General features: G+C 48.0%; 1 protein-coding gene across 2 annotated transcripts in view; it reads right to left on the reverse strand.

Annotated features, from left to right (window-relative positions):
- NDST2 (N-deacetylase and N-sulfotransferase 2) overlaps positions 1-13,877 on the reverse strand; it is a 160,699-nt gene that overhangs the window by 14,623 nt on the left and 132,199 nt on the right. For both annotated transcript variants that reach the window (XM_088475547.1, XM_088475540.1), the window contains one exon: positions 6,952-7,080. In XM_088475547.1, the coding sequence (XP_088331673.1) occupies positions 6,952-7,080 (129 nt within the window). The remainder of the gene's footprint in view (positions 1-6,951; positions 7,081-13,877) is intronic.

Consider the following 13,877-nt stretch of genomic DNA (forward strand, 5'->3'; position numbering starts at 1 on the left):
AATTGGTTCTGTGCATCCCCAGGTGCATATGCAGATTCTGACACTGGTATCCGCTGCGGCTGTAGAGGCGGAACGGAGGAGGATCAAACATACTGCGCTTTTTGTAACTTGTACATAATGCCTAAGTGCAGTTTTCTTTACGTACACATTTTACGCCTGCAAGTCTGAGCTCTTAGAACCATCTGTCCTCTAAGAAAATGTACACAAGGATGAATGTCACAGGTGATGACTAACACAGCTCAACCTTCATTACACTAGTTTGTGCGTAGCAGAAAGGAGGGGCCCTATCTGGCTAAGTCTGGTGCAAGGCACCAAGAGATGGATTCTGAGTTGCAGCAATGTCTTTATGCTAATGCCACATTAATACTGAGACGCCCACTTGCAGCGATGCATCATTGGACAGTTTCCCTGTCGGAGTATGGTTTCATGTGCGTTTCTTTGGACGCAGCAGCTTACAGCGGCACGCCTGCATCTGTTTAGCCACGCCCACATTACCCAGCAGGAGCGCTCACTGAGTGCAACAGACTGTGCGTCCGATTCTGTTCTGCGTCTCTGAGCACTAACAATTTGGGTGTGACCGGGATACATTCGCAGAATTAAAACATCAGCCAACTTCGTGTGGTATCGACACTGGGTGCGACTCAGGATCAGGGCCCAAATGCATAAGTGTCTTTATATGAACTTTGTTCTATAAGGGCATTTTTCAGAACCACAATACTGTGCTTTCCCTATGTACACTCGGGTTGTCAGCAGCTGGTACATGGGAGGACAACAAGGATACACTCAATGTGCCAAGTCCCCCTATATCAGTTTAGATAATTGTTACATGGATTAGTATTTAGCCTTTACTACTGGGGGGAAGCTTGTTATGCCCCACGGGTACCACTTTGTTGCAGGGAAATCAGAAGAGGGGGTGCACAGACAACAGGAACTAAAATAAACAAATAACGAAACCACCGCAAGACTCATTGTGAAAATAAAACACACTGTAGGTGGCAGGAATAGTCCGCACTACATACATTTGGTATATTGTGTATGCATCAAGAAAAGAGGTTTCTCTCTCGTGGCCATGTATAGCAAGTCATAGGGTGAGAGGTCTCTCCCGCGGAAACAGTGCGCTGGAGGTGTGACAAGACATCGGATCCAGCAAAAGAACCATTGCTTTCCTCTTCTGATCTTGATTACAGGTTTCATTTGCACATTATCCCGCAGTTTTCCCAGTCTATAATAACTGCAGCATGAAAACACAGTCTCCTGTCTGTAAACCCGCAGCAAGACATTCACACAACTTTACATTACACTATTTCTACTTAATATCCAAGAGCATTTTAGGGACTGGAAGGGAGGTACAGCACTCACTTTTCTATAGACTGGTAAGTAAGGAAAAAGGTGTATAAAGGAGTTTATGAGCATATAAAATAATATGAGTGGGTATAAAAGTGATGGTAATTGGCTACGTACAAACCATGTAACATTCTGTAACTAAGAGGAGTTTTTAATACCAGCTAAGCTCATGTAATACTGCTGTGAGAACAAAAGCCAAATGAGACTGTATATAGTTTCCTTTTTATGGTTATAACGTGTTCCACACAGTATTCTATGTGTGTGTCACTGCAGTGCATAATTTACATTCAGGATATAGTCAAAAAGTCGACAATAACGACATGTGTCGACAGTTATGCTGTCAACATTGTTAAAATGTTGACAGGCAACATGTTGATATCTTCCAAACAAAAACAGGTGAATTGTTGACATTGTCAGAATGTCTGCATTAGGATTAGGCTGCGGGGGGAGGTAATGCTGGGTACATACTAAATATGTTGGATCAGAGCACCATATCGGGCACATCGTCTAGTGTGTACCCACTATGTCACGTCAGCGAGATCCTCAGTCTGCTTGCAACGCAGACGGGTAATTTTTAGCAAGGGCAATGCTGCCAAATGCAGCATGGCCCCCGCCGCGTTTACACCGTTGCCCGCATCGGCAAGTGTGTAGGCACTTGCCGATGCCAGCTCCCCTGCTGGGTCCTGTCGCTGACAAGGTCAGGCAGGGTACACCTCGTCTAGTGGGAGGATAGCCTGCGCGGGGGAGGACAGCGTTAGGCTGCGCGGGTTAGGGATTAGGGTAGAAATACTTACCTGAACATCGGTACCTGGAAGACGCAGCTGTCAGGAGCAGGTAAGTCAACGCTGTGCCACCAGGGACAATATGTGGACATTCTAACATGCCGACATTTCACCACTGTCTACATGAATAATCGACATAGTCAATGTCGACATTATGACCATGTCAACAGTCTCATGTCGGCATGGTGACTATTGACACAACCTTTACATTCATGTCAACTGAAGTGCGCTGCTTAAAAAAGTTCCTTATACATACAAAGCAGTTTATACGTTTTACCTGTGTTCTAACGTGACACACATCACAACAGTGTGTACGTAAAATGTAGCTCATCAGAGTGCTAGAGACTTATGCTGTGTACACACTGGCTGATCAATTGATCGGCTAATATATCGTGCCCCCGTTGGCCAATGTGTAGAGACGTTATGTCTGTGAACTACGTCGTTCACTCATATCACATTGGCTGTGCTGCACAGCCGATGAACAGACATCTGTCCATTGGCAAGTGTGTACGGGCGATCAGCCGATCGCCCATACACAGGGGCGCCGGGGGGGTGGGAGCGGGTACTAATTACCCAGGTCTGGCACCGCTCCCCCTATCTCTTAGGCCAACACACGCTGCTAATCGCGCCCCCCATTGGCTGTGTGCTGGGCTGAGGGGCATGCAGAACCCCCCTCCCCAGCACCAATGATTTTTCCCCTGAAGGGGGCGTGGCCACACCTTCCGCGATTAGGTCACACCCCCTACCCGCCCCGACCCGCTGCAGCTTGCAGATGATGGTCGTTCAGTGTGTATTAACGACCATCATCTGCAGATCACAGAGAATGTGTGTGTGGTATGTACACTGATCGGAAGCATGACTGCCCTCAATTGGAATATAGGCTAAAGAGAATATACAGATAAAAGGATACAGGACATTATGGTGGAAATCTTTGATAAACTTGTAGATTCAACAGAACTGAGTGTACATTTACTTACACAATTGTATTGTGTGTAGAGAAAACAGATATATGGCAGCTGTGGAGTGGCTATAGAGAGATATGAACTTCTAACCTCATTCGAACTACACTTCATGTCACAGGCTGAAATAGGACAAGCTGCAGTTTATTGGCTTGTAGATTGAAGCAGGATGCGCTGGGATCACTGCCAAACATCACAAAAACTCTCAAAAATCATGCCAAGCCCGAGACTGAGCACTGCACGCAGCCTACTAAGTAGCAGCAATATGAAGGCATACACTGCATCTTAGTGCCGTCACAATCACATATAAACTCATACTGTAAATGTGTAGGTGGTTATCATTTGTAGACTCCTATCAGCTGGTTTTTTTCTATTGTTGTTTTCGAGGTCTTGTACTGCTTACTGTACCCAGAGATAGTGTAAGTATTGGCACTAAAAAAATAATAATAAAAAATAGCACCATATAACAGCATATGAAGAAAAAAAACAACAAAAAACAGGATATGAGGTCAGAAATGATATATAATATATATGAGGTGTTATGGGAAAATGGGTGATGGAGATTAGTGACAGGGATACTGGAACCAAGTATGACCAAAGGAGACTGTACTATGGAGTATAATAGTAACAGTATGCTGAAATAGCAAAAGCCTGGGCATCATTGTATAAAAACCAGGAGACATCACAACCTTGAAGATCAAGTGTATATCAAGTATGTCCTCCAAGTAACATGTATTGCTGGCAGAACACTGAGGGTCTTCAGTTTAAAACAAAATGGTTGTGCGTGTTTATAACAAGATGCTAAAAACTCTGGCAATAAGACTCCCATACACAAATTGGATGGAACCTTTCACTTGGCACTCAGGTTGGGTACCTGATAATATAGGGGCTGATTCATATTACGAGCTATGTGCTGCCAAACATCACTGCTTCCATTGGTTGCACACACAATTTACTCATTACAGCACCCGCAATTTCCATAGGACTGTGTGTGTAATCCCTGTGTGCATGCCCATACTGTGGGCACAGACATATATGCGCCTATGCAGATTTTCCTCATTCTGACACTTACATCTACTTGTGACTGGAGAGGCAGGGTGGGTAGGGAAGGAGCAACCTAAGGCATGCATAGTACATGACTGCAAACTAATGTAGATGGGGACACAGGTGCATATATGCCTGAGAAACATTTATAAATTGCAGGTGGGCGACAGGTTTGTGCAAATAGCAGATGATGGTAGATGCCAACACTAGCGAGCCGCTTGTGAATAGGTATTTCCTTGTTGATCATGTATATAATTTTCATGCACTAAATGGAGTCTGGTTTCTGCTGTATTAGTGGGGTTTTTGAAGTTCTATTGAGGCTTTGCATATGCACGCAGTTGCGGCTTGTTCAGCGGGGCTGGATACGGGATGCCGGCGCTCAGGATCCCGACTGGGTTAGAATGCAGACAGCTACCGGTAGGTACCTTAACCCTATCCTTAAACCCTGCCTCCCCGCAGCCTAAACCTAACCCCTCCCCACCCACAGCCTAACCCTTCCCCCCCTCCCCACAGCCTTACCATAACACTCTCCCCACCGCTGCCTAACCCTAACACTCCAACTTACTAAAAATACTTAACATCGGGAAGTCAGTCGGGATTCCGGCACCAGCATTCTGAGCGCCAGCATCCAAACTGCCGGGAACATAACTACATCCCATTCACTGGACATATTTCACATCTGAGTTTTGGAACTCCATCAGGCCCTATGTGAGCCACTACAGTGATAGCAATGATTTTCCTGCAATACACCCTTGAATACTCTAGGACTTCTGCTTGCGTAACACTATAGTTAGAAGATTATTAACCCTGCGCATAAGTTATTTGGTAAATCTAAACAAGTGACACATTCCCTGTGTTCGTTTTGCCACCTGAGTAGCATGAGCCCATGTGTTTAGCTGAACATTTGCGGCAATATAAAATGAACAGTGATGTCGGGATAAAGATAGCAATGAGGAGTCTGCCACACAAGGCGATGATGAGAGTTCTGGAAATGAGTAGGAGTTGGGAACAACGACCAGTACTTAAGGTGGAAAACAATAATAGATCATTGTCAACTCATTTAAATCTAAGACACAACAAAGGTGAAAATTGGAACAGGGCTCTGATTGGCTTTGTGTTCTATATGGCATTAGCACAGCCTTCAGTGAACTGGCCTTGATCGAGTAGCAGATCTAGCAGAACTGTTTAAATCAGTCTCCAAAGGTCTACTTCATACTGTATTTTTAGCATCTGTTTCACAAACTGTGCTCAGGACACACTGACCGCATGTCCTCTCATTACAGAGAGCATGGCAACCTAGGGATCACTGATTCTTCCACCGTCACTAATACATGGTAGAGTCCACTCGGGAAGGTGATATATGTGCAGTGTACTTCTGGGTGGTGGCCTGTCTCCACGTCCAGATCAAAGGTTTAAAAGACACTTCCAGTTGTACTAGACAAGTTATACAGGTGTTTTGTTATGGGGGCAGGTGGTGCAATGGCCCATACAGCAAATCTCTTTTGTAACATGCAACAGAATATGCGGTGTCCCGGGGGAGACTGCGGTGCAGTGGAAGGAAGGGTGTCCCGGGGGAGACTGCGGTGCAGTGGAAGGAAGGGTGTCCCGGGGGAGACTGCGGTGCAGTGGAAGGAAGGGTGTCCCGGGGGAGACTGCGGTGCAGTGGACGGAAGGGTGTCCCGGGGGAGACTGCGGTGCAGTGGACGGAAGGGTGTCCCGGGGGAGACTGCGGTGCAGTGGACGGAAGGGTGTCCCGGGGGAGACTGCGGTGCAGTGGAAGGAAGGGTGTCCCGGGGGAGACTGCGGTGCAGTGGAAGGAAGGGTGTCCCGGGGGAGACTGCAGTGCAGTGGAAGGAAGGGTGTCCCAGGGGAGACTGCAGTGCAGTAGAAGGAAGGGTGTTCTGGGGGAGACTGTGGTGCAATGGAAGGAAGGGTGTCCCGGGGGAGACTGTGGTGCAGTGGAAGGGTGTCCCAGCGGAGAGACTCCAAAAAAATCAGGAATTTGACTGGGGAAAGCGGTTATAAATTTTGTTTTTTAAATTTAAGGAGGCAGCTGGCACATATTATGCAAGAGATGCCCTGCAAAGCTAGAAATGCTACAAAGACAGCTCAAAAGGCAAGTAAAAAAATAAAATACAATTACAGATGTGTCCACATACATCTTACGCCACAAGTAATGCTGTGCGACTCTGATGGGCTGAGCGTCTTTTCGTGCAACTTTTTACCTTCAAATAAGTCTTATTCGCAAAACGGTGTACAAGCAGCTTCTGCCGATTAAAATTATATGCAGCATGTGTATATTCTGTGCACGACTGCGGTGGCATCTGCATGCGTAGTGCTACGTTACTGTGTCAGTGGCATGGCGTGACATGCAAAGTTGTAAGATGTATGTGGACACATCTGTAAGAAATAGATCATTAACCATAAACCAAAAAACACTTCCTAGTTCAAGCTAGGGGGAAGTACTATAAAATTAATGACTTTGTGACTATTATAAACTGATATAATGAGCAGTAAACCCATATTCCAGTGGACATATTTACTAGAGCTTAAGTACCAGTGACAATCTAAAGAACTGATGTATAGTCAGTTGGGAGATTTATAGTAGACCAACAAAGTGAGATTCCTGGAGCTGTAGTATCACACATTTCACTTTGCAGGGTATCACAAATACAGCAAACTATACCAGGTTGATGATAACAGTACAATTAGCAAAGCTGTAGTACACGGGTTCTGCTAAAAGTTCTGTCGAACATAAAACAACAAGTGCTTTCTGACTTGGTAAAGGCCTTTTCCCCAGTGTAACATGCATGTGCTCTCACCGGGTTCAGAAGGACTGTCAGGAACAGTTCCCCACCACGAATGGACTTATCAAGTTCTTTAGAACCTCCTGGATATTCGTTGTAGAATATTGTATGAGTGAAAAGCCCACATGTCTGTCTTGGTAAAACCTAGAGATAGAGAATCAAATGTAGTCATTGTCATCTTTTACATTTTTTTTGGAAAGGGGGGGGGGGTGACACCTTGAAACTTGAGAGAAGAATACACAAAGTTAGAATAAGGAAGCACTTTTTCCTCACAAGGTTTCATCAGATAAGTGTAATTGTTTAAGTTGTGGTGGTGGTAGTGGTGGTGTGGGGGGAGGCACATACAGCAAGATAAATTCAAGAGTTCATGCAGAAGTCAAGGCTATTTTTTCTTTTTTTTTTTGCAGCTTATAGTAAATATGTACTGTATAGTCTCATGGCATGGAGTCAGCAAGGTGCTGGAAGCGTTCTTCAGAGACTCTAGCCCATGTGGACATGTCAGAATAACACAGCTGCTGCTGATCTGTCAGCTACACATTAATGCTGCAATCTCCTATCACATCCCAAAGGTGTTCTACTGGATTGAGTTCTGATGGATACAGAGGCTGTTGGAGTACACAGACCTCGGTTTCATGGCCATGACAATATCTTAGGATGACGTGTTCTGTGTGACAAGACGAACTGCCCTGTCCGAAGTAGCCAAGAGAAGATGGTTAGAACTTGGCTATAAAGGGATGCACATGGTCAGCAACAGTACTCAAGTAGGCTCTGACATTTAAATGATTCTCAGTTGGTATTAAGGGGCCTAATGTGTGCCAAGAAACCATTCAGACAGCATGGATTCGTGTTGTTTATGCCAAATCCTGACCGGGCCATCTTCATGTTGCAGTAGATATGGGAGATTCGTCAGATCAGGTAACTTTTTCCAATATTCAAATGCTCAGTTTTGGAAAGTCTGAGCCCACTGTAGCCTTAATTTTCTTTGCTAACAGGAACCAGAGGTGGTTTTCTGCTGATGTAGCCCATCCACTTCAGGGGTTGAAGAGCCGTGCTTCGGCATACTACTGTTGCAGCACATGGATAATTGTGTTACTGTTGCTTTTCTGTTTCAGCCAGTCTGGCGATCTTGCCCATAGAACTGACGCTCAATGGATGATTGTTTTGCACACAATTCCTTGTAACCTATTTATTTATTACCAATTATTTATATAGCACAGACACATTCCACAGTGCTTCACAGAGAGCTTACAATTTATATTCCCTACCACCTGTACACACACACATACATACACACTAGTGTTCATTTTTTGTTTTGTCGGGAGCCAATTAACCTACCATTATATTTTTGGATTGTGGGAGGAAACGCAAACATAGAGAATATACAAAGTCTATTGTGTACATAAAAGCCAGGAGATTAGCAGTTTCTTAGTTACTTAAATCACTGTGTTTGGCACCAACAATCACGCTATGGTCAAAAACTATTAGGTTACATTTCTTTCCCATTCGAGTATTTGTTCTGCACAACAACTGAGCCTCTTGACCTCATCAGTGTGATCGGTTGATCAGATATTTGCATTTACCAGCAGGTGAACAGGTGTAAATAATAAAGTAGCCACTGAGTGTATAGGTATATATAGGCGGGTTGGGTACGAGATGCTGGCACTCACAATTCCTAAGTTCAGAATCCCGACGCCAAAAACGGGCGTTTTTTTCGGAAAAAAACAAGGACTGCAAAATTTTAGCCAAAAACCAGGTAAAAGGCGAAAAAACTGGATAAAAAGTTTTCTCCATCCCAGACCAGGCGAAAAAAAAGCAAAATCCCTATTTTTGGCTAATAATGTGGGGATTTCTTTAAGACTCCATTGGACACCCCCTAATGATAAATTACTGGGGGAAAAAAATCGTAAGTTGCGTACTTTGCAGAAAAATGACTGCGCAATTTTGGGCGGAAAAAAACCCCTCACCCCGCAGCCTAAACCTAACCTCGACCCGCAGCCTAACCCAAACTCTCCCCACCAACAAACTAACCCTCCCCCTAGTGCCTAAACCTCCCTCTAACCCTAATACACACCATCGGGATGCCGGCGGTCAGGATTCTACCAACTGTATCTTGGATAGGTAAATAGATATTATAAAATACAGCACATTAATGTAACAGCTAAGAGCCAGCAGGTATTTCACAATTGGTAAATTTGTAACAAGACAATGTATAAACATTGAATGCATATTCTGACATCTGTAAAAAGGACTCCCAAATGGCTTCACCATCCTCAAATCACTGCAAATCCCAGGCTGGGATAACACATGTAAACTAAATGCATACAGTGCATGCGGAAAGTATTCACAACGCTTCACTTTCTCCACATATTGTTATATTGTTATGATACAGCCTTATTCCAAAATGGAATAAATTAATTTTTGTCCTCAAAATTCTACACACAATACCCCATAATGACAACGTTTAAAAATATGAGAATGGTAAGAACTTACCCTTGTTATCTCTATTTCTACGAAGTCCATAGGGTTCCACAGGATACCTTGGGGTATAGGTGTGACGTCAGTCGCTGGGCACCATAGAGTTAAGCTTTTCAGCCTCCCAGGATGCACTACGGTCCCCCTCCTATACCCCGCCCCCGAGCCAAGGCACCTCAGTTAGTTATCGAGCCATAGGCCGGAGGAGGAGAAGGAAGAGAGAAAAAAGATCTGGACACATACAAGAATCACATTCTCACCAGAGGGAGACGGAAAACCGGTGACCAGAGCAAAGCCCATCTGCAGCACAGGTGCGACAGGGCGGGAGTCCTGTGGAACCCTATGGACTTCGTAGAAATAGAGATAACAAGGGTAAGTTCTTACCATATCTCATATTTTATACTTCAGGGTCCATAGGGTATCCACAGGATACCTTGGGGATGTCCCAAAGCAGTATCCTTTAAGGGTGGGGACGCTCCTGTGCAGAAAGGAGAATCCGCCGCCTGAAGGAAGCATCCTGAGAGGCGAAAGTGTCAAACCTGTAATACCTCACAAAGGTATGGACAGAGGACCACGTAGCAGCCTTGCAGATCTGAACTGCCGAGGCACCACGTCGAGCTGCCCACGAAGGACCCACAGACCTAGTGGAATGAGCCTTCAGAGAAGGAGGAACCGGTAGGCCTTCATGAAGATAAGCTTCAGAAATAGCCATACGGATCCAGGCTGCCAAAGTTTGCTTTGAAGCAGGCCAACCCTTCTTACGGAAGCCATAGAGGACAAACAAAGCGTCTGACTTCCTAAACGAAGAAGTGCGGTCAACATAAGTCCTTAAGGCCCGCACAACATCCAAAGAGGCCTCACCCACGGAAAGACCCGGTGAGTTAAAGGCCGGAACAACTATTTCCTCGTTAACATGAAACTGGGAAACAACTTTGGGAAGAAACTCGGGCCGAGTGCGGAGCACTGCCCTGTTCCCATGAAAAACCAAGAAAGGGGGTCTACAAGAAAGAGCCCCTAACTCAGAAACACGTCTGGCCGAAGCATTGGGCAGAAGGAAAACAGTCTTAGCTGTTAGCCATTTAAGATCCACTGAGCCCAGTGGTTCAAACGGCGGTCCTTGGAGAGCCCTCAGGACCACAGCCAAATCCCAAGGCGCCACAGGTGGAACAAAGGGCGGCTGAATGCGGAGAACACCTTGCATAAAGGTGCGCACATCCGGGATTGTAGCAATCCTACGGTGAAACCAGACAGATAGGGCCGAAACCTGTACCTTCAACGAAGCAAGGCGAAGCCCATGATCTAGTCCCGCTTGCAGGAAGGCGAGAATCCGAGACAGACGAAACTCCCGCGGTGCATAACCTCTCGGTCGACACCACTGGAAGAACGTATGCCACACGCGATGGTATATCCTCGTGGAAGACTGTTTCCGAGCTCGCAACATGGTACGCACCACAGAGCTGGAAAACCCCCGGGACCTCAGCATGGCCGTCTCAACAGCCACGCCGTCAAAGACAGCCGAGTCAGGTCCGGGTGAAGACAAGGACCCTGAGACAGAAGGTCCGGTCGTAGCGGCAACCGCAGAGGACTGTCCACGGACAGACCCTGAAGGTCTGAGAACCAGTGCCGTCTGGGCCACGCGGGAGCTACCAACAGGAGCGTCCCTCCTTCCTGTTTGAATTTCCGGATTACCCGTGGAAGAAGGGAGACCGGAGGGAACAGGTATGCGAACCGGAACGTCCACCGGACGGACAGAGCATCCACCAGAGACGCCCCTTCGTCTCTTGTGCGAGACCCGTACACCGGCAACTTGTTGTTGTGCCGGGACGCCATGAGGTCGATCTCTGGAAGACCCCACCTGTCCACCAGTAGTTGAAAAACGTCCGGGTGCAGGGACCATTCCCCCGGATGAACGTCCTGGCGACCTAGAAAGTCCGCCTCCCAATTTAGCACTCCCGGGATGAAGACCGCTGAAATGGCCGGAAGATTGCGCCCCGCCCAAACCAGGATCCGAGAGACCTCTACGAGAGCCGCCCGACTGCGAGTTCCTCCTTGCCTGTTTATGTAGGCCACGGTGGTAGCGTTGTCCAACTGGACCTGCACTGGGTGACCCTGGAGAAACCGATGTGCCTGCTGGAGAGCATTGAAGACCGCACGGAGTTCCAAGATATTTATTGGAAGCTCCGCTTCTGTCGGCGTCCACCTGCCCTTGAACAAGTGTGGACCCGAAACTGCTCCCCAGCCCCGAAGACTGGCGTCCGTTGTCAACAGGACCCAATTTGGAACCCAGAACGGACGTCCCTTGTTGAGGTGGGTCGTCTGTAACCACCACGCAAGGGACAGGCGAACCTCCGGGGTGATCACAATCGTCTGGGACTTCAGAGACTGAGGCAGCCCGTTCCACTTGGACAGGATCAGGTGCTGCAGAGGTCTGGAGTGAAACTGGGCGTATTCCACCATGTCGAACACCGACACCATGGAGCCCAGTAACCTCATCGCCGAGTGTAGGGACACCCGGCGGCTGTGCAGACAACTGCGCACCCTTGACTGTAAGGCAGAGATCTTGTCCTCCATCACGAAGATCCTTTGCTGTCCCGAGTCCAATAAGGCTCCAAGATGCAGAATCCTCCGAGACGGGATTAGAGTGGACTTCTGCCAGTTGATTAGCCAGCCGGTCCGTTGCAGCAGTGCAATGGTCAGGTCCAAGTGGCGTAACAGGAGCTCTGGAGATCCTGCCACCAATAACAGGTCGTCCAAGTACGGCAACATGCGGACTCCCTGCAACCGCAGAGAAGCCGCCATGACCGCCATCACCTTGGTGAAAACACGTGGTGCTGTCGCCAGGCCAAAAGGTAACGCCCGAAACTGGAAGTGGTCGCTGCGGATTGCAAACCTGAGGAACTGTTGATGGCGCAAAAGAATAGGGACATGCAGGTAAGCGTCCTGTATGTCCAATGACACCATGTAGTCCCCAGGTTCCAGCGCCAGAATGATGGACCGAAGGGTCTCCATCCGAAACTTCGGAACCCGCAAAGACTTGTTGAGTGCTTTGAGGTTGAGAATCGGACGATACGACCCATTGGGTTTCTGTACCAAAAATAGATTTGAATAGAAACCCTGGCCCCTCTGGGAGAATGGAACAGGCACTATAACTCCAGCCTGGAGCATAGTGTGCAATACCTTCCGCAGCTCCGTAGCCTTGTTCCGGTCTGATGGTAGACCCGTGGTGAAGAATCGAGCTGGGGGTCTGTGCCGGAAGGAGAGGGCGTATCCGTGGGAAACCACCTCCAGAACCCAAGTGTCTGTCGTAGTGGCTGACCAACACTGGGCGAACTGCAGCAGGCGGCCTCCCACCCTGGGATCCCCCAAAGGGAGGCCCGGACCGTCAGGCCGCAGGTTTGTCATCTGGCTTGGGGGCCGGACGTCTGGTACTCCATGCCTGCTTCCGGGGCATGGCCGATTTCTTAGGGCCAGCCTGTCGAGGAAACGACTGTGGTTTGGGCCTGCCCTGGGCCCTAGATGACCGAAAGGACGATGGTCCAGAACCAGAAGGAGCAGCGGCCGACGGGAGACAAGCCGATTTGGCTGCCGCCAGCGTGGCCACAATCTTATCCAGATCCGGACCGAAGAGAACTTCTCCGGTAAACGGCAACGCCTCCAGACCCTTTTTGGAATCTGCGTCCACCTTCCAGGATCGCAGCCACAAGGTGCGACGAGCAGCCACCGCTGCTGAAGAAATTCTAGACACCAGAGTACTAATGTCTAGGGCCGCCTCGTTGATATAAGTGGCCGAATCACGGAGATTACCAATCAACTCCGCCTGTTCGGCCGGACAGTCGGAATCAAAAGAAGCCTCTAATGAATCCGCCCAGCGCTCCATCGTTCTGGCAACCCAGCAAATGGCCATAGCCAGCCGCGCTGCCCCCCCCGCAAGGAATAAGCGGACTTCAGGCAGATCTCCACCTTGCGGTCCGTAGCATCCTTAAGGGAGGACATAGATGGCATCGGCAATGTGGCACTACGGACAAGACGGGTCACGTGAGAATCCACCTGTGGAGGGGATTCCCACTTTGCAAAATAATTATCCGCGAACGGATAAGCCACCGCCAGACGTCTCTGCGGCTGGTATCTTTTGCCAGGCTGTTTCCACGCCTCCTCTAAATGGTCCACCAACTGACCCGAAAGAGCAAAGACTGTGGCATCGCCCTTCACATCTTTGAAAAAGGCATACTTAGATTTAGCCGCTGGGGGAACTTCGTCCTCAATCACCAAGGCTGTGCGGACCGCCCGAATAAGTCCAGGAATATATACTTTGGACTTAGCATCAGCGTCCTTAGCATGGAGAGGTTCCTGATCGTAAGGATCCAGAATCTCCCCATCATCAGACGTCCCCTCGTCATCCTCATAAGGAGCCGACAGAGACGCCACCGGCCGTTTATGCGGCCGCATCACAGACTCCCCTTGCAACACAT

This window comes from Taudactylus pleione, unplaced genomic scaffold, assembly GCF_031769625.1.
Source record: "Taudactylus pleione unplaced genomic scaffold, aTauple2 ptg000016l, whole genome shotgun sequence".
Classification (NCBI taxonomy): domain Eukaryota; kingdom Metazoa; phylum Chordata; class Amphibia; order Anura; family Myobatrachidae; genus Taudactylus; species Taudactylus pleione.